The 24786-nt window shown below is 34.8% G+C and overlaps 1 protein-coding gene across 2 annotated transcripts in view; it reads right to left on the bottom strand.

Annotated features, from left to right (window-relative positions):
• Positions 1-14900: 14900 nt before the first annotated feature.
• The window catches only part of LOC128655965 (cytochrome P450 2C5), a 72769-nt gene continuing 62883 nt past the window's right edge, over positions 14901-24786 (bottom strand). For both annotated transcript variants that reach the window (XM_053709582.1, XM_053709584.1), the window contains exons 7-9: positions 24280-24421; positions 23554-23738; positions 14901-15430 (exon numbers count right to left, since the gene is read on the bottom strand). In XM_053709582.1, the coding sequence (XP_053565557.1) occupies positions 15401-15430; positions 23554-23738; positions 24280-24421 (357 nt within the window). In that variant the 3' untranslated portion in view covers positions 14901-15400. The remainder of the gene's footprint in view (positions 15431-23553; positions 23739-24279; positions 24422-24786) is intronic.

The raw sequence follows: 24786 nt of genomic DNA, 5'->3' as shown, positions 1-24786 counted from the left end.
TGTAAGCCTGACACACAGGCCTGATAGAAAATGAAATTAGATTACACTAGCAAAATGATTTAAAAGTTTTGTTTTTTTAAATTTAAAATAATGTTAAGCAGATATGAGTGGTGGCTGCTGACACAGCAATTAAACAACGTTGTATGCTGTGTAAGCCTGACACACAGGCCTGATAGAAAATGAAATTAGATTACAATAGCAAAATGATTTCAAAGTTTTTTTTTTAATTTAAAATAATGTTAAGCAGATATGAGTGGTGGCTGCTGTCACAGCAATTAAACAACCTTGTATGCTCTGTAAGCCTGACACACAGGCCTGATAGAAAATGAAATTAGATTACACTAGCAAAATGATTTAAAAGTGTTGTTGTTTAAATTTACACTAATGTTAAGCAGATATCAGTGGTGGCACTAATCACAGTATATGCTGTGAGCCTCACACACAGGCTGAAAGCCAGGCAAATGCAAATAAAATTACAAATAAAAAAAAAAAAATGACTGAAGTTATAGCCCTAAAAAGGGCTTTTTGGGGTGCTGCCCTTACAGCAGAGATTAGATGAGTCCTTCAGGACTGAAGTGGACACTAAATACACTAGCCTAGCTATCTATTTCCCTATAATGTCAGCAGCAGCAACACTAAAGCTCCTCTCACTAAGAAAGCAAGATCGTAATGAATCTAAAATGGCTGCTGCCAAGGAGCTGGGAGGGTCTGTGAGGGAGTGTCTGCTGCTGATTGGCTCAAATGTGTCAGAAGGCTGTGAGATACAGGGTCAATGTTTCCTCAATGATGACACATAGGGGCGGATCGAACATCGCATATGTTCGCCCGCAGCAGTGAACGCGAACAAGCTATGTTTGCCGGGAACTGTTCTCCGGCAAACAGTTCGCAACATCACTAATCCTTATCAGCAGTGGTGATTCTTTTCATTAAATCCTTATCAGCAGTGGTGATTCTTTTCATTTAATCCTTATCAGCAGTGGTGATTATTTTCATTTAATCCTTATCAGCAGTGGGGATTCTTTTCATTTAATCCTTATCAGCAGTGGTGATTCTTTTATTTAATCCTTATCAGCAGTGGTGTTTGTTTTCATTTAATCCTTATCAGCAGTGGTGATTCTTTTATTTAATCCTTATCAGCAGTGGTGATTCTTTTATTTAATCCTTATCAGCAGTGGTGTTTGTTTTCATTTAATCCTTATCAGCAGTGGTGTTTCTTTTCATTTAATCCTTATCAGCAGTGGTGTTTCTTTTCATTTAATCCTTATCAGCAGTGGTGTTTCTTTTCATTTAATCCTTATCTGCAGTGGTCTTTCTTTTCATTTAATCCTTATCAGCAGTGGTGTTTCTTTTCATTTAATCCTTATCTGCAGTGGTCTTTCTTTTCATTTAATCCTTATCAGTAGTGGTGATTCTTTTCATTAAATCCTTATCAGCAGTGGTGATTCTTTTCATTTAATCCTGATCAGCAGTGGGGATTCTTTTCATTTAATCCTTATCAGCAGTGGTCTTTCTTTTCATTTAATCCTTATCAGCAGTGGGGATTCTTTTCATTTAATCCTTATCAGCAGTGGTGTTTCTTTTCATTTAATCCTTATCAGCAGTGGTGTTTCTTTTCATTTAATCCTTATCTGCAGTGGTCTTTCTTTTCATTTAATCCTTATCAGCAGTGGTGTTTCTTTTCATTTAATCCTTATCAGCAGTGGTGATTCTTTTCATTTAATCCTTATCAGCAGTGGTGTTTCTTTTCATTTAATCCTTATAAACAGTGGTGTTTCTTTTCATTTAATCCTTATCAGCAGTGGTGTTTCTTTTCATTTAATCCTTATCAGCAGTGGTCTTTCTTTTCATTTAATCCTTATCAGCAGTGGTCTTTCTTTTCATTTAATCCTTATCTGCAGTGGTCTTTCTTTTCATTTAATCCTTGTCAGCAGTGGTGATTATTTTCATTTAATCCTTATCAGCAGTGGTGATTCTTTTCATTTAATCCTTATCAGCAGTGGTGATTCTTTTCATTTAATCCTTATCAGCAGTGGTGTTTCTTTTCATTTAATCCTTATCAGCAGTGGTCTTTCTTTTCATTTAATCCTTATCAGCAGTGGTGTTTCTTTTCATTTAATCCTTATCAGCAGTGGTGTTTCTTTTTATTTAATCCTTATCTGCAGTGGTCGTTCTTTTCATTTAATCCTTGTCAGCAGTGGTGTTTCTTTTCATTTAATCCTTATCAGCAGTGGTGTTTCTTTTCATTTAATCCTTATCAGCAGTGGTGTTTCTTTTCATTTAATCCTTATCTGCAGTGGTCTTTCTTTTCATTTAATCCTTATCAGCAGTGGTGTTTCTTTTCATTTAATCCTTATCTGCAGTGGTCTTTCTTTTCATTTAATCCTTATCAGCAGTGGTGATTCTTTTCATTAAATCCTTATCAGCAGTGGTGATTCTTTTCATTTAATCCTGATCAGCAGTGGGGATTCTTTTCATTTAATCCTTATCAGCAGTGGTCTTTCTTTTCATTTAATCCTTATCAGCAGTGGGGATTCTTTTCATTTAATCCTTATCAGCAGTGGTGTTTCTTTTCATTTAATCCTTATCAGCAGTGGTGTTTCTTTTCATTTAATCCTTATCTGCAGTGGTCTTTCTTTTCATTTAATCCTTATCAGCAGTGGTGTTTCTTTTCATTTAATCCTTATCAGCAGTGGTGATTCTTTTCATTTAATCCTTATCAGCAGTGGTGTTTCTTTTCATTTAATCCTTATAAGCAGTGGTGTTTCTTTTCATTTAATCCTTATCAGCAGTGGTGTTTCTTTTCATTTAATCCTTATCAGCAGTGGTCTTTCTTTTCATTTAATCCTTATCAGCAGTGGTCTTTCTTTTCATTTAATCCTTATCTGCAGTGGTCTTTCTTTTCATTTAATCCTTGTCAGCAGTGGTGATTATTTTCATTTAATCCTTATCAGCAGTGGTGATTCTTTTCATTTAATCCTTATCAGCAGTGGTGATTCTTTTCATTTAATCCTTATCAGCAGTGGTGTTTCTTTTCATTTAATCCTTATCAGCAGTGGTCTTTCTTTTCATTTAATCCTTATCAGCAGTGGTGTTTCTTTTCATTTAATCCTTATCAGCAGTGGTGTTTCTTTTTATTTAATCCTTATCTGCAGTGGTCGTTCTTTTCATTTAATCCTTGTCAGCAGTGGTGTTTCTTTTCATTTAATCCTTATCAGCAGTGGTGATTCTTTTCATTTAATCCTTATCAGCAGTGGTGATTCTTTTCATTTAATCCTTATCAGCAGTGGTGATTCTTTTATTTAATCCTTATCAGCAGTGGTGTTTGTTTTCATTTAATCCTTATCAGCAGTGGTCTTTGTTTTCATTTAATCCTTATCAGCAGTGGTCTTTCTTTTCATTTAATCCTTATCAGCAGTGGTCTTTCTTTTCATTTAATCCTTATCTGCAGTGGTGATTCTTTTCATTTAATCCTTATCAGCAGTGGTGATTCTTTTCATTTAATCCTTATCAGCAGTGGTGTTTCTTTTCATTTAATCCTTATTAGCAGTGGTGATTCTTTTCATTTAATCCTTATCAGCAGTGGGGATTCTTTTTATTTAAACCTTATCAGCACTGGTGATTCTTTTCATTTAATCCTTATCAGCAGTGGTGATTCTTTTCATTTAATCCTTATCAGCAGTGGTGTTTCTTTTCATTTAATCATTATCAGCAGTGGTGTTTCTTTTATTTAATCCTTATCAGCAGTGCTGTTTCTTTTCATTTAATCCTTATCTGCAGTGGTCTTTCTTTTCATTTAATCCTTATCAGCAGTGGTGTTTCTTTTCATTTAATCCTTATCAGCAGTGGTGATTCTTTTCATTTAATCCTTATCAGCAGTGGTGTTTCTTTTCATTTAATCCTTATAAGCAGTGGTGTTTCTTTTCATTTAATCCTTATCAGCAGTGGTGTTTCTTTTCATTTAATCCTTATCAGCAGTGGCCTTTCTTTTCATTTAATCCTTATCAGCAGTGGTCTTTCTTTTCATTTAATCCTTATCTGCAGTGGTCTTTCTTTTCATTTAATCCTTGTCAGCAGTGGTGATTATTTTCATTTAATCCTTCTCAGCAGTGGTGATTCTTTTATTTAATCCTTATCAGCAGTGGTGTTTCTTTTCATTTAATCCTTATCAGCAGTGGTCTTTCTTTTCATTTAATCCTTATCAGCAGTGGTGTTTCTTTTCATTTAATCCTTATCAGCAGTGGTGTTTCTTTTTATTTAATCCTTATCTGCAGTGGTCGTTCTTTTCATTTAATCCTTGTCAGCAGTGGTGTTTCTTTTCATTTAATCCTTATCAGCAGTGGTGATTCTTTTCATTTAATCCTTATCAGCAGTGGTGATTCTTTTCATTTAATCCTTATCAGCAGTGGTGATTCTTTTATTTAATCCTTATCAGCAGTGGTCTTTGTTTTCATTTAATCCTTATCAGCAGTGGTCTTTGTTTTCATTTAATCCTTATCAGCAGTGGTCTTTCTTTTCATTTAATCCTTATCAGCAGTGGTCTTTCTTTTCATTTAATCCTTATCTGCAGTGGTGATTCTTTTCATTTAATCCTTATCAGCAGTGGTGATTCTTTTCATTTAATCCTTATCAGCAGTGGTGTTTCTTTTCATTTAATCCTTATTAGCAGTGGTGATTCTTTTCATTTAATCCTCATCAGCAGTGGGGATTCTTTTTATTTAAACCTTATCAGCACTGGTGATTCTTTTCATTTAATCCTTATCAGCAGTGGTGATTCTTTTCATTTAATCCTTATCAGCAGTGGTGTTTCTTTTCATTTAATCCTTATCAGCAGTGGTGTTTCTTTTCATTTAATCCTTATCAGCAGTGGTGTTTCTTTTATTTAATCCTTATCAGCAGTGGTCTTTCTTTTATTTAATCCTTATCAGCAGTGGTGTTTCTTTTCATTTAATCCTTATCAGCAGTGGTGTTTCTTTTCATTTAATCCTTATCTGCAGTGGTCGTTCTTTTCATTTAATCCTTGTCAGCAGTGGTGTTTCTTTTCATTTAATCCTTATCAGCAGTGGTGATTCTTTTCATTTAATCCTTATCAGCAGTGGTGATTCTTTTCATTTAATCCGTATCAGCAGTGGTGATTCTTTTATTTAATCCTTATCAGCAGTGGTGTTTATTTTCATTTAATCCTTATCAGCAGTGGTCTTTGTTTTCATTTAATCCTTATCAGCAGTGGTCTTTCTTTTCATTTAATCCTTATCAGCAGTGGTGTTTCTTTTCATTTAATCCTTATCAGCAGTGGTCTTTCTTTTCATTTAATCCTTATCCGCAGTGGTGATTCTTTTCATTTAATCCTTATCAGCAGTGGTGTTTCTTTTCATTTAATCCTTATCAGCAGTGGTCTTTCTTTTCATTTAATCCTTATCAGCAGTGGTCTTTCTTTTCATTTAATCCTTATCCGCAGTGGTGATTCTTTTCATTTAATCCTTATCAGCAGTGGTCTTTCTTTTCATTTAATCCTTATCAGCAGTGGTCTTTCTTTTCATTTAATCCTTATCAGCAGTGGTCTTTCTTTTCATTTAATCCTTATCAGCAGTGGTCTTTCTTTTCATTTAATCCTTATCAGCAGTGGTCTTTCTTTTCATTTAATCCTTATCAGCAGTGGTCTTTCTTTTCATTTAATCCTTATCTGCAGTGGTCTTTCTTTTCATTTAATCCTTATCAGCAGTGGTGTTTCTTCAGGAGTGCGTAGAGAAAAACACTCCCCATTTTCCTGAAGTGCAGTGGCAAAACACACCCTGCTAGATCCGCCCATAATTGCCCAGTCATGCATCTAATGCCCTGAAACTGCTCAACTCCACCCAGGGATCAAGTCATGTCCCACACCTTACATATTCTGCTCCCTTTAGACCCTGCACATTACGTCCCCCCCACAATTTATTGCTCGCAAGAACCTCCACTGCTTATCCACACACCTTAAAGGGACAGTAAAGTAAAAAATAAACTTAAATGAATTTGATAGAGCATAACATTTTAAACAAGTTTCCAATTTACTTTTATCATCAATTTTGCTTAGTTCACTTTGTTAAAGAGTAGTTGTAGGCAAGATCAGGAGCGTGCACGTGTCTTTAGCCATGTGGCAGCAGTGTTTGCAACAATGCTTATTGCAATATTATACTTACAAAACCTGCTGACATAGAATGCTACAGACACACCATGGCAGCAGAGTTTGCAACTATGTATAATGTGGCTATAACCATTGTTGCCAACACTGCTGCTAGATGGCTAAAAACCCTTGCACACTCCTGAGAATACCTAGAATTGCTCTTTTACAAAGGATACTAAAAGAACTAAGCAAAATTGATAATAGAAGTAAATTGGAAAGTTGGTTAACATTGCATACTGTACCTGAATCATGCACATTTAATTTTGCCTTTACTGTTCCTTTAACTGTTAGTAAGGTAAGCATGAATTAATGTAGTTTTTCCCTAAATATAAATCATAATCTTATTTTAAAATCTGATACTAAGTAATGATCTGAATATTATTTGTTAAAAAAAAACTAATTTTCAGTATCAACAAAAAAGTTCTTGAGTTTAAATTTGTACTTTGGATAATATTATCAAAATAACTCAATAACTATTTTCTAATGTGTCATTCTATAGGTAGTTTGGGGGAAACACATACTTAGATTAAAAATGACAGCTATGTAAACAAAACATTGTATTAATACCTATGAGGCATATGAGTAATGAACGTGATGCTACATAGCTAACAGTTATTTTCCCTTTCCTCAAATAGTGGAAACAACAGAGCTAGAATATATAAACCTTACAATACTGGAAAAGCCTGTGCCGAATGTCAACATGGCTGTGACAGAACCCTTTGCAGTAAGTATCATTTTTAAATTATTTTTTTAATATATATTTATTTTCAAACATGACTAATAAAGATGCAGATGAACTTAATTTAGTGTGTGTTTTTAAATAGGCCAACTTAGCTGATGTTCTGGAGATAATCACCTGATACTAATCTTTTCATCTACAGTTATTGTCTACAGATCATTATATATTTCCACAAAATTCGAACCTAAAATCAAACAGAGCTATTGGTGAAGGGGAAGCTGGAAGTAGGATAGGCAGCGGAAACGCTAAATAAAATTTGCTCCGTCAAACTATATAAAGATCTCATTACATCATTTATATACTTTGAAACACATTTTTTCATTCTTTGTTTGTTTTGCTTGTTTTTCTTTACGTTAACAAATAAATCAACTCTTGATTAACCAATCCCAACTGTACAATCAATTTATTTCCAAGGGGTCAGTACATTAAAAGCTTGCATCATAACATTTTTGTTCATTAATATAATAGAAAAACCATAAAATAACATACATCAGCTAGTACTGTGAGGTGCTAAGCCATTTCTTACCTTTAGTATTCACAATAGAGAAACCAATGGGAGAGACATTGAAACAAACTCAGGGCCGGATTGGCCTACCAGGATACCAGGAGATTTCCCGGTGGGCTGCAGCAGCTGGGGCTGGAAAGCTACAATTTAAAGGGCTGACTAATGGATGCAACTGGGTTGTAGAGTGCCTATATAACTTAAATCTGACATTTTTATTTAATACAAAGTAATATTATTTAATTCTGAAAAAAATACTGGGGAAGGAGTGTCCCAGTAACCCCCTTTGAAAAAAATGGTGCATGTGCATTCTACCGACTCAACGGAAAATAGGGCTGGTCTTTATATTTTTCCAGGGCTGCTTTTTATTCCCAATCCAGCCCTGAACAAACTAGAACACGCAAGCCCATACCAATAACATGATTATCTCCAGATGATATCAGAAAAAAGTATAATATGAAGATAAATAAGGCTCCAGGTCCAGATGGAAGATACCCAAGAATTATAATAGAACATAGCACTGTCATAGCCAGAAATCTACTCTTAATGTTTCAGTACTTGTTATCCTTAGGTATAGTACCCCAGGACTGGTGTAAAGCTGATGTGGTTCCACTTTTAAAAAGGGAAGCAGGGCTGATCCAGTTACTTATAGACCAGTTAGTCTGACATCAGTAGTGGGAAATATACTGGAAGGGATTATAGGGGATTATATTCAAGAGTATATTTGTGAAAACAAGACTATGGGGCCTATCTCTCAAGCTCCTTATGGAGCTTGAGAGCCCGTGTTTCTGGTGAGCCTGCAGGCTCACCAGAAACACCAGTTATGAAGCAGCGGTCTAAAGACTGCTGCTCCATAACCCTGTACGCCTACTCGATTGGCCGCGAATCTGCAGGTGGCGGCATTGCACTAGCAGCTCACAAGAGCTGCTGGTGCAATGCTGAATACGGAGAGTGTATTGCTCTCAGCATTCAGCAATGTCTGTTGGACCTGATCCGCACTGTCGGATCAGGTCCGACAGACATATGATAAATAGGCCTCTATGAGTTCAAATCAGCATAGTTGTATGAGTTATAGATAATGACAAATAAATAGATTATTTGTCAAATTATTACATTCTATGAGGGGGTAAGCTAAGATATAGATAAGGGTGAATCAGATGATGTGCTTTACTTGGGTTTTGGAAAGGCTTTTGATACAGTGCCACATGAGAGATTATGGATAAATAATTGGATAAAAGACAGGGAGCAATGAGTTGTAGTAAATTAATCATACTAAGAATGGAAGGTAATCACTTGGGTCCCCCAATGATCAGTACTGGGTTCTGTTCTTTTTAATAGACAATATTTTTATGAGTGTAAATGTATTTTTGATGTGTTTTGTGCATAACTTCGAGCATAGCAGTTAACCAGAGCTCTGAAGTCAAGCAATCATATTTACCTTCACCTTGGAATGCAAAGAGCAGCGAAAAACCCTTTTTCACTTGAGTGCAACAGTTAGCGCAACACTTGTAATCTAGCCCTCAGTTGCGGAATCAAAACATCAATGTTACTTTTTGATCAAAGAAAATAAAGATTTAAAGAAAAAAAAGAAAAGATTGGCTTGTTGTATTCCTCATTGATTAGGACATCAGTACCATCTACATAAACATAAACACAGACACACATACTGTATATGTGTTATATACTCACACATGCACAGACACACATACTGTATATGTGTTATATACTCACATATGCACAGACACACATACTGTATATGTGTTATATACTCACATATGCACAGACACACATACTGTATGTATATGTGTTATATACTCACATATGCACAGACACACATACTGAATATGTGTTATATACTCACACATGCACAGACACACATACTGTATATGTGTTATATACTCACACATGCACAGACACACATACTGTATATGTGTTATATACTCACATATACACAGACACACATACTGAATATGTGTTATATACTCACATATACACAGACACACATACTGTATATGTGTTATATACTCACACATGCACAGACACACATACTGTATATGTGTTATATACTCACATATACACAGACACACATACTGAATATGTGTTATATACTCACATAAACACAGACACACATACTGTATATGTGTTATATACTCACACATGCACAGACACACATACTGTATATGTGTTATATACTCACACATGCACAGACACACATACTGTATATGTGTTATATACTCACACATGCACAGACACACATACTGTATATGTGTTATATACTCACACATGCACAGACACACATACTGTATATGTGTTATATACTCACACATGCACAGACACACATACTGTATATGTGTTATATACTCACATATGCACAGACACACATACTGTATATGTGTTATATACTCACATATGCACAGACACACATACTGTATATGTGTTATATACTCACATATGCACAGACACACATACTGTATATGTGTTATATACTCACATATGCACAGACACACATACTGTATATGTGTTATATACTCACATATGCACAGACACACATACTGTATATGTGTTATATACTCACATATGCACAGACACACATACTGTATATGTGTTATATACTCACATATGCACAGACACACATACTGTATATGTGTTATATACTCACATATGCACAGACACACATACTGTATATGTGTTATATACTCACACATGCACAGACACACATACTGTATATGTGTTATATACTCACACATGCACAGACACACATACTGTATGTATATGTGTTATATACTCACACATGCACAGACACACATACTGTATATGTGTTATATACTCACATATACACAGACACACATACTGTATATGTGTTATATACTCACATATGCACAGACACACATACTGTATATGTGTTATATACTCACATATACACAGACACACATACTGTATATGTGTTATATACTCACATATGCACAGACACACATACTGTATATGTGTTATATACTCACATATGCACAGACACACATACTGTATATGTGTTATATACTCACATATACACAGACACACATACTGTATATGTGTTATATACTCACATATACACAGACACACATACTGTATATGTGTTATATACTCACACATGCACAGACACACATACTGTATATGTGTTATATACTCACATATACACAGACACACATACTGAATATGTGTTATATACTCACATATACACAGACACACATACTGTATATGCTTTATATACTCACATATACACAGACACACATACTGTATATGTGTTATATACTCACATATGCACAGACACACATACTGTATATGTGTTATATACTCACATATGCACAGACACACATACTGTATATGTGTTATATACTCACATATACACAGACACACATACTGTATATGCTTTATATACTCACATATACACAGACACACATACTGTATATGTGTTATATACTCACATATGCACAGACACACATACTGTATATGTGTTATATACTCACATATACACAGACACACATACTGTATATGTGTTATATACTCACATATACACAGACACACATACTGAATATGCTTTATATACTCACATATGCACAGACACACATACTGTATATGTGTTATATACTCACATATGCACAGACACACATACTGTATATGTGTTATATACTCACATATACACAGACACACATACTGTATATGCTTTATATACTCACATATACACAGACACACATACTGTATATGTGTTATATACTCACATATACACAGACACACATACTGAATATGTGTTATATACTCACATATGCACAGACACACATACTGTATATGTGTTATATACTCACATATGCACAGACACACATACTGTATATGTGTTATATACTCACATATACACAGACACACATACTGAATATGTGTTATATACTCACATATACACAGACACACATACTGTATATGTGTTATATACTCACATATGCACAGACACACATACTTTATATGTGTTATATACTCACACATGCACAGACACACATACTGTATATGTGTTATATACTCACATATGCACAGACACACATACTGTATATGTGTTATATACTCACATATGCACAGACACACATACTGTATATGTGTTATATACTCACATATGCACAGACACACATACTGTATATGTGTTATATACTCACATATGCACAGACACATACTGTATATGTGTTATATACTCACACATGCACAGACACACATACTGAATATGTGTTATATACTCACATATGCACAGACACACATACTGTATATGTGTTATATACTCACATATACACAGACACACATACTGAATATGTGTTATATACTCACATATACACAGACACACATACTGTATATGTGTTATATACTCACATAAACACAGACACACATACTGTATATATGTTATATACTCACATATGCACAGACACATATACTGTATATGCTTTATATACTCACACATGCACAGACACACATACTGTATATGTGTTATATACTCACATGTACACAGACACACATACTGTATATGTGTTATATACTCACATATACACAGACACACATTCTGTATATGTGTTATATACTCACATATGCACAGAGACACATACTGTATATGTGTTATATACTCACATATGCACAGACACACATACTGTATATGTGTTATATACTCACATATGCACAGACACACATACTGAATATGTGTTATATACTCACATATACACAGACACACATACTGAATATGTGTTATATACTCACATATACACAGACACACATACTGTATATGTGTTATATACTCACATATGCACAAACACACATACTGTATATGTGTTATATACTCACATATGCACAGACACACATACTGTATATGTGTTATATACTCACATATGCACAGACACACATACTGTATATGTGTTATATACTCACATATGCACAGACACACATACTGTATATGTGTTATATACTCACATATGCACAGACACACATACTGTATATGTGTTATATACTCACATATGCACAGACACACATACTGTATATGTGTTATATACTCACATATACACAGACACACATACTGTATATATGTGTTATATACTCACATATGCACAGACACACATACTGTATATGTGTTATATACTCACATATGCACAGACACACATACTGTATATGTGTTATATACTCACATATGCACAGACACACATACTGTATATGTGTTATATACTCACATATGCACAGACACACATACTGTATGTATATGTGTTATATACTCACATAAACACAGACACACATACTGTATATGTGTTATATACTCACATATGCACAGACACACATACTGTATATGTGTTATATACTCACATAAACACAGACACACATACTGTATATGTGTTATATACTCACATATACACAGACACACATACTGTATATGTGTTATATACTCACATAAACACAGACACACATACTGTATATGTGTTATATACTCACATATGCACAGACACACATACTGAATATGTGTTATATACTCATATGCACAAACACACATACTGTATATGTGTTATATACTCACATATACACAGACACACATACTGTATATGTGTTATATACTCACATATACACAGACACACATACTGTATATGTGTTATATACTCACATATGCACAGACACACATACTGTATATGTGTTATATACTCACATAAACACAGACACACATACTGCATATGTGTTATATACTCACATATACACAGACACACATACTGTATATGTGTTATATACTCACATATACACAGACACACATACTGAATATGTGTTATATACTCATATATACACAGACACACATACTGTATATGTGTTATATACTCACATATGCACAGACACACATACTGTATATGTGTTATATACTCACATATGCACAGACACACATACTGTATATGTGTTATATACTCACATGCACAGACACACATACTGTATATGTGTTATATACTCACATATACACAGACACACATACTGTATATGTGTTATATACTCACATATGCACAGACACACATACTGTATATGTGTTATATACTCACATATGCACAGACACACATACTGTATGTATATGTGTTATATACTCACATATGCACAGACACACATACTGTATATGTGTTATATACTCACATATACACAGACACACATACTGTATATGTGTTATATACTCACATATGCACAGACACACATACTGTATATGTGTTATATACTCACATATACACAGACACACATACTGTATATGTGTTATATACTCACATATACACAGACACACATACTGTATATGTGTTATATACTCACATATGCACAGACACACATACTGTATATGTGTTATATACTCACATATACACAGACACACATACTGTATATGTGTTATATACTCACATATACACAGACACACATACTGTATGTATATGTGTTATATACTCACATATACACAGACACACATACTGTATATGTGTTATATACTCACATATACACAGACACACATACTGTATATGTGTTATATACTCATATATACACAGACACACATACTGTATATGTGTTATATACTCACATATACACAGACACACATACTGTATATGTGTTATATACTCACATATGCACAGACACACATACTGTATGTATATGTGTTATATACTCACATATACACAGACACACATACTGTATATGTGTTATATACTCACATATACACAGACACACATACTGAATATGTGTTATATACTCACACATGCACAGACACACATACTGTATATGTGTTATATACTCACATATACACAGACACACATACTGTATATGTGTTATATACTCACATATACACAGACACACATACTGTATATGTGTTATATACTCACATATACACAGACACACATACTGTATATGTGTTATATACTCACATATACACAGACACACATACTGTATATGTGTTATATACTCACATATACACAGACACACATACTGTATATGTGTTATATACTCACATATGCACAGACACACATACTGTATATGTGTTATATACTCACATATGCACAGACACACATACTGTATGTATATGTGTTATATACTCACATATACACAGACACACATACTGTATATGTGTTATATACTCACATATACACAGACACACATACTGTATATGTGTTATATACTCACATATGCACAGACACACATACTGTATATGTGTTATATACTCACACATGCACAGACACACATACTGTATATGTGTTATATACTCACATATGCACAGACACACATACTGTATATGTGTTATATACTCACATATACACAGACACACATACTGTATATGTGTTATATACTCACATATGCACAGACACACATACTGTATATGTGTTATATACTCACACTTGCACAAACAGTCCATTGATCCTTGGAAATTGTTATTCATTATGTATGACCTTGCAAATCTCACCCCTTTGAGTATTTTAGTGACACAACAATGATAACATCCACAGCCAGAAAACTCAAAAATATGTATTTGTTTATTTGATATATTTTCTATAATGGTTCATACTTATAAACGGTCCAATACTCAGGATTGTAGAATTGTCTTGTTTAAATGTATGCACTGTTTGCAATTCAATTAAAAAAAAAAAAAATACAAAGCTAGTTTGTATGTTAATTCTATTTTTATTTATTTTTTTCTTTTATTTGAATTTTAAGATCTAGATATGTGACAAATATTATACAAAGGTATATACAATTCATAAAAAAAAAACGTTACATACAAAAATATTTAAAATATTGCAAATAAAAGCAAGGCTAAAATAAAAAAGACAACTAAAAAAAGCTCTATGACTTCTTTATATGCTCTAATTGCGAGACACGGCACACATGAGATATGGCTTAGGCCCCCTTGTGAGTCCTACTGCAGGGGATATATCAACATCTGAAACACCTGATGGAAGTTGGAATGTGAATTTTTGCAGCAATCTTGTGAAAAACAGGAAAAGCTCCATCTTGGCTAGATTTTCCCCAGCACATACTCTTCGACCTACAAAAACAAACACAGAAAAAAGGCCATTATTTTACCTGTAATCTACTTATTTAAATTGTTTGGCTGCATACTATTTAGTTGAGTATGCAGCACTTTTCCTTACCAAGCAACATGCTATTGTGATTGCTTAGGTCAGTGAAGGAGCGGGTTTTGGCATTTGACAGCAAATTAAACTAAATGCTCAAAATACTTTTTGAGAAGTGTTTCTGTAGTCTGCTCTAGATCTAGGATTGCCACCTCAGCCTTGTTTTCCTGGACAATTATGAGTTACACATGCTGCAGGGTATGTAGGCAGGAACATGAATAGTGCTGTCCAGAATCACTATTTGTGTGCTATCAAGGGGTGCAATTCATAATCCCCTCTGCACATCCTGCAGCATGTATAACTCATAAGTGTCCAGGAAAACATGTCCAAGGTAGTACCCTTTTCTAGATCTGAAAATAAACTATATATATGTAAACAAAATCAGTGTTAAAAAACTATGAAGAACTTTTGCACTGCATACTTGTATTTGCAATATGTACTATACACACATACAGTATATTTCCATACATAAATATTCCTTTATGAGTCAAGCCTTTGAGAGATTATGAAGCAATAGTACAGAAAGAGGGAGCGCCAAAAAAGGCTAAAGTACCACTCTATTCAACTTAACACTATTGAAATTCTAAAATACAATTGGGTATTAAAAATCAACATTTATTAGAGTAAAAATAGGGTACCCTATGTAGGACAAAATTATAAACAGTGAAATAACAATGATCTCAATGTCTCTAATGAGAAATGACCAAGTTGCCACCATCATGGATGGAAATCAAACATACCAAAAGGGCAACTACTAAGAGTTAAGAAAAACCATTGAAACTGTGAACAAGATAGAGATTCGCTTTTGCTGTATAAAGAAAAACAAACTCATAGTAAAGATAAACTCATTGTTCCATTCATCACTAAATCGAGTGAAAATTGCAATCTGATTGAAAATATTGTTAAAAGGAACTGGTATTTGTTAAAAAAAAGATCATATCTTGGGTGAAAAGCTTAGTTATGTCCCTAAATTCATTTATCGAAAATCTGAAAATCTAAAAACCATATTGGCACCGAGTTTACAAAAAACAAAAACAAAATTGATTGAATCTAATATTAAAGGGAAGCGACTAAAAGGTTTCTTCCCTGTGGATAGTGTAAAGAGTGCCAACATGGTATTAAAAGTGACACTTTTTTATCCAATAATAGCAAAGCGACTTTCAGAATAAATTACATTATCCGCTGCCAAGATAAAGGGGTAATTTATTTAATTGAATGTGGTTGCGCCCTCCAATACATAGGCCAGACCTCACGCAAGGTGTAAAAGATAGAATTAGGGAACATCTACTAGCTGTTCAACACAATAGGGACGATGACCCACTATATAAACATTTTAAAGAAAAACATGGAGATAACAATACAAGTCTGAAATATATAGGTATCTGTAAGGTACCAAAACAATGAAGAGGTGTTAACTATGGCAAAAAGCTATTACAGGCTGAAGCCAAATGTTTTTTTTTTTATATAGATTTCACATATCCCAAAGGTTTAAATGCTGATCAGCCAATAGGAATTAAGGTTGAAAAAAATCCTATAGACTGATGCAATCAGCCAATAGGATTGAACTTCAATCCTATTGGCTGATCCAATCAGCCAAAAGGATTGAGCTCACATTCTATTGGCTGCTCTAATCAGCCAATAGAATGCAAGCTCAATCCTATTGGCTGATTGGATCAGTCAATAGGATTTTTTCAACCTTAATTATGATTGGCTGATAGAATTCTATCAGCCAAACGGAATCTAAGGGACGTCATCTTGGATGACGTCATTTAAAGGTACCTTCATTCAGCAAGAAGACGTCGATTGAAGAGGATGCTCCCCGCCGGATGTCTTGAAGATGGAGGCACTCCGCGACGGAAGGATGAAGATAAAAGATGCTTTGGGCAAAAAGGGCTTTGGGCAGCAATAGAGCTAAATGCCCTTTTAAGGGCAAAACTCATCCAAATGCCCTTTTCAGTGCAATGGGGAGCTTAGGTTTTTTTTTAGTTAGGGTTTTATTTGGGGGGTTGGTTGTGCGGATGGTGGGTTTTACTGTTGGGGGGTTGTTTGTATTTCTTTTTCAGGTAAAAGAGCTGATTTCTTTGGGGCAATGCCCTGCAAAAGGCCCTTTTAAGGGCTATTGGTAGTTTAGTTTAGGCTAGGGTTTTTTTTTATTTTGGGGGGGGCTTTTTTATTTTGATAGGGCTCTTAGATTAGGTGTAATTAGTTTAAATATCTTGCAATTTGTTTTTTATTTTCTGTAATTTAGTGTTTTTTTGTAATTTAGCTAATTGTATTTAATTTATTTAATTGTATTTAATTTAGGTAAGTTATTTAATTGTAGTGTAAGGTTAGATGTAAGTGTAAGACCGGTTAGGTTTTTTTTTACAGGTAAATTTGTCTTTATTTTAGCTAGGTAGTTAGTAAATAGTTAATAACTATTTAGTAACTATTCTACCTAGTTAAAATAAATACAAACTTGCCTGTAAAATAAAAATAAACGATAAGCGAGAATCAATGTAACTATTAGTTATATTGTAGCTAGCTTAGGGTTTATTTTATAGGTAAGTATTTATTTTTAAATAGGAAACATTTAGGTTTAGGTAATGATAGTAATTTGTATTTAGATTTATTTAAATTATATTTAAGTTAGGGTTAGGGTTAGACTTAGGTTTAAAGGTTTAATAACTTTAGTATAGTGGCGGGGACATTGGGGATGGCAGATTAGGGGTTAATAAATGTAGGTAGGTTGGCGGCGATGTTGGGGCAGCAGATTAAGGGTTAATAAGTATAATGTAGGTGGTGGCTATGTCCGGAGCGGCAGATTAGGGGTTAATAAGTATAATGTAGGTGGCGGCGATGTCCGGAGCGGCAGATTAGGGGTTAATAAGTATAATGTAGGTGGCAGCGATATTAGGGGTGGCAGATTAGGGGTTAATAATATTTAACTAGTGTTTGCGAGGTGAGTGTGCAGGCAGTTCAGGGGTTAATATGTTTATTCTAGTGGTGGCGATGTCTGGAGCGGCAGATTAGGGGTCAATAATTTTCTTTTAGTGTTTGCGATGCGGGAGGGCCTCGTTTTAGGGGTTAATAGGTAGTTTATGGGTGTTAATGTACTTTTTAGCACTTTAGTTATGAGTTTTATGCTACGGCTTTGTAGCGTAAAACTCATAACTACTGAATTTAAAATGCATTAGGAATCTTGGCGGTAGAGGGTGTACCACTCACTTTTTGGCCTTCCAGGCAAACTCGTAATACCAGCGTTATGCAAGTCCCATTGAAAAAAGCCTTTACGAAATTTACGTAAGTTGGTTTGCGGTAAGGCCAAAAAAGTGTGCAGTACACCTATACCTGCAAGACTCGTAATACCAGCGGCCTTAAAAAAGCAGCGTTAGGACCTGTTAACGCTGCGTTTTTACCTTAATGCAAAACTCGTAATCTAGCCGATTGTTTTTTAACTGTACCTTTATGTCAATGCAATGATGATAAATGGTTACGTGTCATATACAGATATTAATGTGTCTAGTTTACTCTTACTGAACAACAGCAGCTCGTAATACTTTATTTGGCTAACAAAATTACATGGAGTAATTTATAAGGGAAATGTATTTAAAGGGACATGAAATCCAATATTTTCCTTTCATGATTCAGATAGAAAATAACATTTTAAACAGTTTTTTTATTTACTTCTATGATCTATTTTGGTTCATTCTCATGGTATCCTTTGTTGAAGAAGCAGCAATGCACTACTGGGAGTTAGCTGAATGCATTCGGTAAGCCAATAACATGAGGAATGTATGTGCAGCTACCAATCGGCAGCTCTTGAGTCTACCTAGGTAACCCTTACAAGAAAGGATATCAAGAGAGCAAAACAAATTAGATAATAAATTAGAAAGTTGTTTAAATCACATCATCTATCTGAATCATGAAAGAAAAAAAAATGGTTTTATGTCCCATTATGGTATAAATTGCAGCCAATAGCAGAACAGAAATATAAATCCCACCCTTTTAGCGCTCCAAACTGTCCAAATTCAATATTTTCCATTAACAGAGACATCCAGCAGTGTTATTTAGGTGCTGCTCAGGCACCAATCAAGAAGAGGACTCCTTTGTATAATTAAATATAATGGGAAATCTGGCCCCAGGTATATTCTAATGCCTTAGACATGCTTTTCTAATTTCTATTTAATTTTGTAGAAAGAAAGCATTTAATTTTTTTTTCTAAAGGATTAGAAAAGAATCCCCATCCTGTCTCTGACAGTTTAAGAAAAAATATTAAAGTGATATTAAATAATATGAAATTGTAATATAAAATGTTTAATTATGTTTATTGAAAACACTTTGCAATATACGTTCATTATTTATTTTGTCCCCCTTTTCAGTCATTTCACTTTGAAAATTGTCGGTTTTCTAAACTTTGTAAAGTAATGGACGAAGCCATGTTTTGTCACTTATCTCACTCTCCTGATGAAAAAATTAGGAACAGATATAAAAACAGGCATTAAAAGAAACTGTCCAAACAAGGCTTTGTGGAACATATGATTATCTAGCAGGGTTTCCACATAGGCATCTACTTATCAAGCCGTCAACTTACTTGCATTCGCCGGCACCAATACGCTCGCCTAAGATCATCTAACTTTGCTGCCATGGACCTGAATACGTTCTCCAAAGTTACCAAAAAAGTTGTCAAAAAGCCACTCACCAAGTACGGTGCGATGAGCAGTGGACTGTTGTTAACTGACAGTCATCGATCTCGCTGCTCTTCGCCTTTTTCCCAGCTTTATTGGTATACTGTCACCAAACACCCACACTATACTACACTGTTTTACCCCTATCCCGCTACTCACGGACCCAGCCGCAACTAAATAAAATTATTAACCCCTAAACCGCCGCTCCTGGAGCCCACCGCCACTCTAATAAACATATTAACCCCTATCCTGCCGCTCCCAGAGCCCACCGCCACTCTAATAAACGGATTATCCCCTATCCTGCTGCTCCCGGAGCCCACCGCCACCTACATTATGTAATTAACCCCTAATCTGCTGCCCCCTACACCGCCGCCACCGACATTATACTTATTAACCCCTAATCTGCCGTCCCCAATGTCGCCACCACTATATTAAATGTATTAACCCCTAAACCTAAGTCTAACCCTAACACCCCTAACTTAAATATAATTAAAATAAATCTAAATAAAACCAACTATTAATAACTAAATAATTCCTACACTACACTATAATTAAATAAATTAACTAAATTAACAACAATTACCTAAATTAAATTAAATAAGCTAAAGTACAAAAACAAACAAACACTAAATTACAGAAAATAATAAACAAATTACAGAAATTTAAACTAATTACACCTAATCTAATAGCCCTATCAAAATAAAAATAAACCCCCCAAAATAATAAAAACCCCTAGCCTAAACTAAACTACCAAAAGCCCTTAAAAGGGCCTTTTGCGGGGCATTGCCCCAAAGCTCTTTTACCTGTAAAAGAAAATACAAATAACCCCCCCAACAGTAAAACCCACCACCCACACAGACAAACCCCCAAATAAAATACTAACTAAAAAAACCTAAGCTCCCCATTGCCCTGAAAAGGGCATTTGGATGGTAATTGCCCTTTAAAGGGCAGTTAGCTCTTTTGCGACCCAAAGCCCTAACCTAAAAATAAAACCCACTCAATACACCCTTAAAAACCCCTAACACTAACCCCCTGAAGATCGACTTACTGTTCTGAAGACCGGACATCCATCCTCAAGGAGGCGGCAGAAGTCTTCATCCAACCGGGCTAAAGTCCTCAACGAAGCCGGGAGAAGTCTTCATCCAAGCCGGGCGAAGTGGTCCTCCAGACGGGCAGAAGTCTTCATCCAGACGGCATCTTCTATCTTCATCCATCCAACGCGGAGCGGCTCCATCTTCAAGACATCCGACACGGAGCATCCTCAATCAGCCAATAGGATTGATCTTGCATTCTATTGGCTGATTGGATCAGCCAATAGGATGAAAGCTCAATCCTATTGGCTGATTGCAACAGCCAATAGGATTTTTTCTACCTTAATTCCGATTGGCTGATAAAATTCTATCAGTCAATCGGAATCTAAGGGACGCCATCTTGGATGACGTCATTTAAAGGAACCTTCATTCATCGGTAGTCGTCGGAAGGAAGAGGATGCTCCACGTCGGATGTCTTAAAGATGGAGCCGCTCTGCGTCGGATGGATAAAGATAGAAGATGATGAAGACTTCTGCGGGCTTGGATGAAGACTTTGGCCGCTTCGTTGAGAACTTCTCCCGGCTTCTTGGAGGATGGATGTCGGATCTTCAAAACTGTAAGTAAATCTTCTGGGGTTAGTGTTAAGATTTTTTAAAAGCTTTATTGGGTGGGTTTTATTTTTAGATTAGGAGTTTGGGCTGCAATAGAGCTGAATGCCCTTTTAAGGGCAATGCCCATCCAAATGCCCTTTTCAGGGCAATGAGGAGCTTAGGTTTTTTTTAGTTAGTATTTTATTTGGGGGGTTGGTTGTGTGGGTGGTGGGTTTTACTGTTGGGGGGTTGTTTGTATTTTTTTTTACAGATAAAGAGCTGATTATTTTGGGGCAATGCCCCGCAAAAGGCCCTTTTAAGAACCATTTGTAGTTTATTGCAGCCTAGGTTTTTTTTTATTTTGGGGGGGCTTTTTTATTTTCATAGGGCCCTTAGATTAGGTGTAATTAGTTTAAAACTTTGATAATTTATTTTTTATTTTTTGTAACTTAGTGTTTATTTTTTTGTGTAACTTAGTGTTTGTTATTTTTTTTTAACTTAGTTTTTTGTAACTTTGTAATTTTTAAGTGTAGAATTAAATAATTTGAGTAGGGTTAGGTGTTTAAATATATAATACAGTTATTTTAATTTGTAGTTTAATGTAATTTTAGTATAACAGGTTAGATTAATTTAATATAGTTTAATGTAATTTTAGTATAATAGTTAGAATAGGTTAATTATTAGTTTAATATAGTTTAATTTAAATCTAAAGGTAAGTTTAAATTTATTATATAAGATAGGGATGAGTTAATATTTAATGTACAGTTAGCGGGTTGTTAGGTTTAGGGATTAATAGGTTAATTTAGTTTATGGCGATGTGTGGGGCAGGCGGTTTAGGGGTTAATACATTTATTTAGTTGCGGTGGGCTCCGGGAACGGCGGGATAGGGGTTAATACTTTTATGTAGGTGGCGGCGGTGGCGGGGCGGCAGATTAGGGGTTAATAAGTATAATGTAGGTGGCGGCGGTGTAGGGGCGGCAGATTATGGGTGTTTAGACTCTGGGTTTATGTTAGGGTGTTAGGTGTAAACATAACTTTCATTCTACCATAGGAATCAATGGGATATCGGGCAGCAGCGAATATAAGCATTCGCTGCTTTCAGACTCCCATTGATTCTTATGGCATCCGCCGACATTGAAAGCCAGGTACGCTGTGCCGGAATACTGCCGAGCGTACCTGGTAGACATTTGTTAACTAGCAAAAGTAGTCAGATAGTGTCGCATTCGGAACATCTCTAATGACGTAACCATCGATCTGTGTCTGACTGAGACCAGCGGATTGTATGTTACGTCACAAAATTCTACTTTTGCCGGTCTGTAGGCTTTGATAACTAAGGCAAATCAAGCTCGCCACAATTACGCTGCGGAATTCCAGCGCATTTGCGGTTGACGGCTTGATAAGTAGATGCCATAGACTTGTTTCAACAAAATCTATTTTATTGTGTGATTTTTATCTGTCCCTAGTTGTTCTCAGCAGAAGACAGAGATAAACAAAACACTAGCTCAAATATTGCAGCATCCATTGCTTTATATAAACTATATATAGACAATATTTAAGCAAGGTTTGTTGAAATGTTTTTGTATATTTATTCCTAAATGAGTAATGCATATCTTGTGTACTAAGCATTAAATATAGTTTTCCATTCACTGAATAGGTATTAAATATTGTATATAATATTTTATAAATCATCAAATGTAGAAAATAAAAGTATGAAAATAAAAATAATATATATAACATTGCTACAGACCTTTGGAAGAAAATAACCCTTTAAAGTAACATCCTGGGTAACCTCACGTGGGATACTGGCTGGTACAATGTTACCAAATCTTTGAATTTCATGGATAACAGCATCAGTATATGGCATTTTTTTACGGTGCTCCATTTGAGGCTGTGCTGATCCAATAACTTTTTCAATTTCATTTTGGACTTTTTCTGCAAGTTTAAAATATACAGTATATAAATTTTAAGCTTTTTATTAAAATGAAATATACGATCATTGCTAATGTTTGAAAAGCAGCAGCATTTTAATTATAGTTTTATTTATAAACATTTTAATAAATTGTCAGTTTCCCAAGGAATAATGGAGGCCCCCTGGAAGGGTTGTCTAGTGTAGGCATATGGCAAAAAATGTTTTATTGCATTATCTAGTTATTGACTGGCAAAGGAAAAAAAATATATTTTAGAATAACATTGAATTCTATCCATTGGGCATGAGTTCTGAAGAGGGTTGATTATTAGTATATTTTATTATGTTGGTATCGATGGATCAGCAAATGTTATGGAGGATTTCTATGGAAAAGTATGTTTAATGTAGAGTAGTATTAGCTAATGGTTGTTCTGAAAAACTGAATTTAAGTGGCAAAAAAATGTATACATTTGTCTTTGGATTATATGTAAATATTGATTAAATTACAATTAAATTGTTTAAAAAAAACTAAGAATATCTTGAAAAAAACCCATAAAATAATCTTACTTTGTATCTCTGGGTATTTCAACATGAGCACAAACCCCCATCGGAGAGTCGTGGATGTTGTCTCCATTCCAGCACCAAATAAATCACCAACAAGATGCAATAGATTTTCATTGTTAAAATATTGTCCAGGAATTGGCTTTTCCTAAATTTGATATTTAATAAAATGAGTTCAGAAACAAACACATAAATTAAATATTTATTTGTTTAACCAACCAACTACAACCTATACCTATACCTATATTAATCCCAGGCATAAATATTATAATAGAACACACTAAATTCTAAGCAATTGGACATTAAGAGACCAAACATGTTAGTCCTTGGGGATACTGGGGGCACTTTGCACCCTTATTCATTAATGTAGAACCCATGAAATTCATAGGTGCTACAGTATATGCCGTACATTTTCATTCTCAGTGTGCAGTGGAAGAAGAGTGGAAAATACCAAAAAGTACGGAAGGGGGTTAAAAATGAAAGTAGGAATAAGAAGATGAAGTTTCACCCTTC

Source organism: Bombina bombina, chromosome 4 (genome assembly GCF_027579735.1).
Source record: "Bombina bombina isolate aBomBom1 chromosome 4, aBomBom1.pri, whole genome shotgun sequence".
Taxonomy (NCBI): Eukaryota; Metazoa; Chordata; class Amphibia; order Anura; family Bombinatoridae; genus Bombina; species Bombina bombina.
The sequence above is the reverse complement of the archived record's forward strand: the minus strand, read 5'-3'. Positions and strand labels throughout refer to the sequence as shown.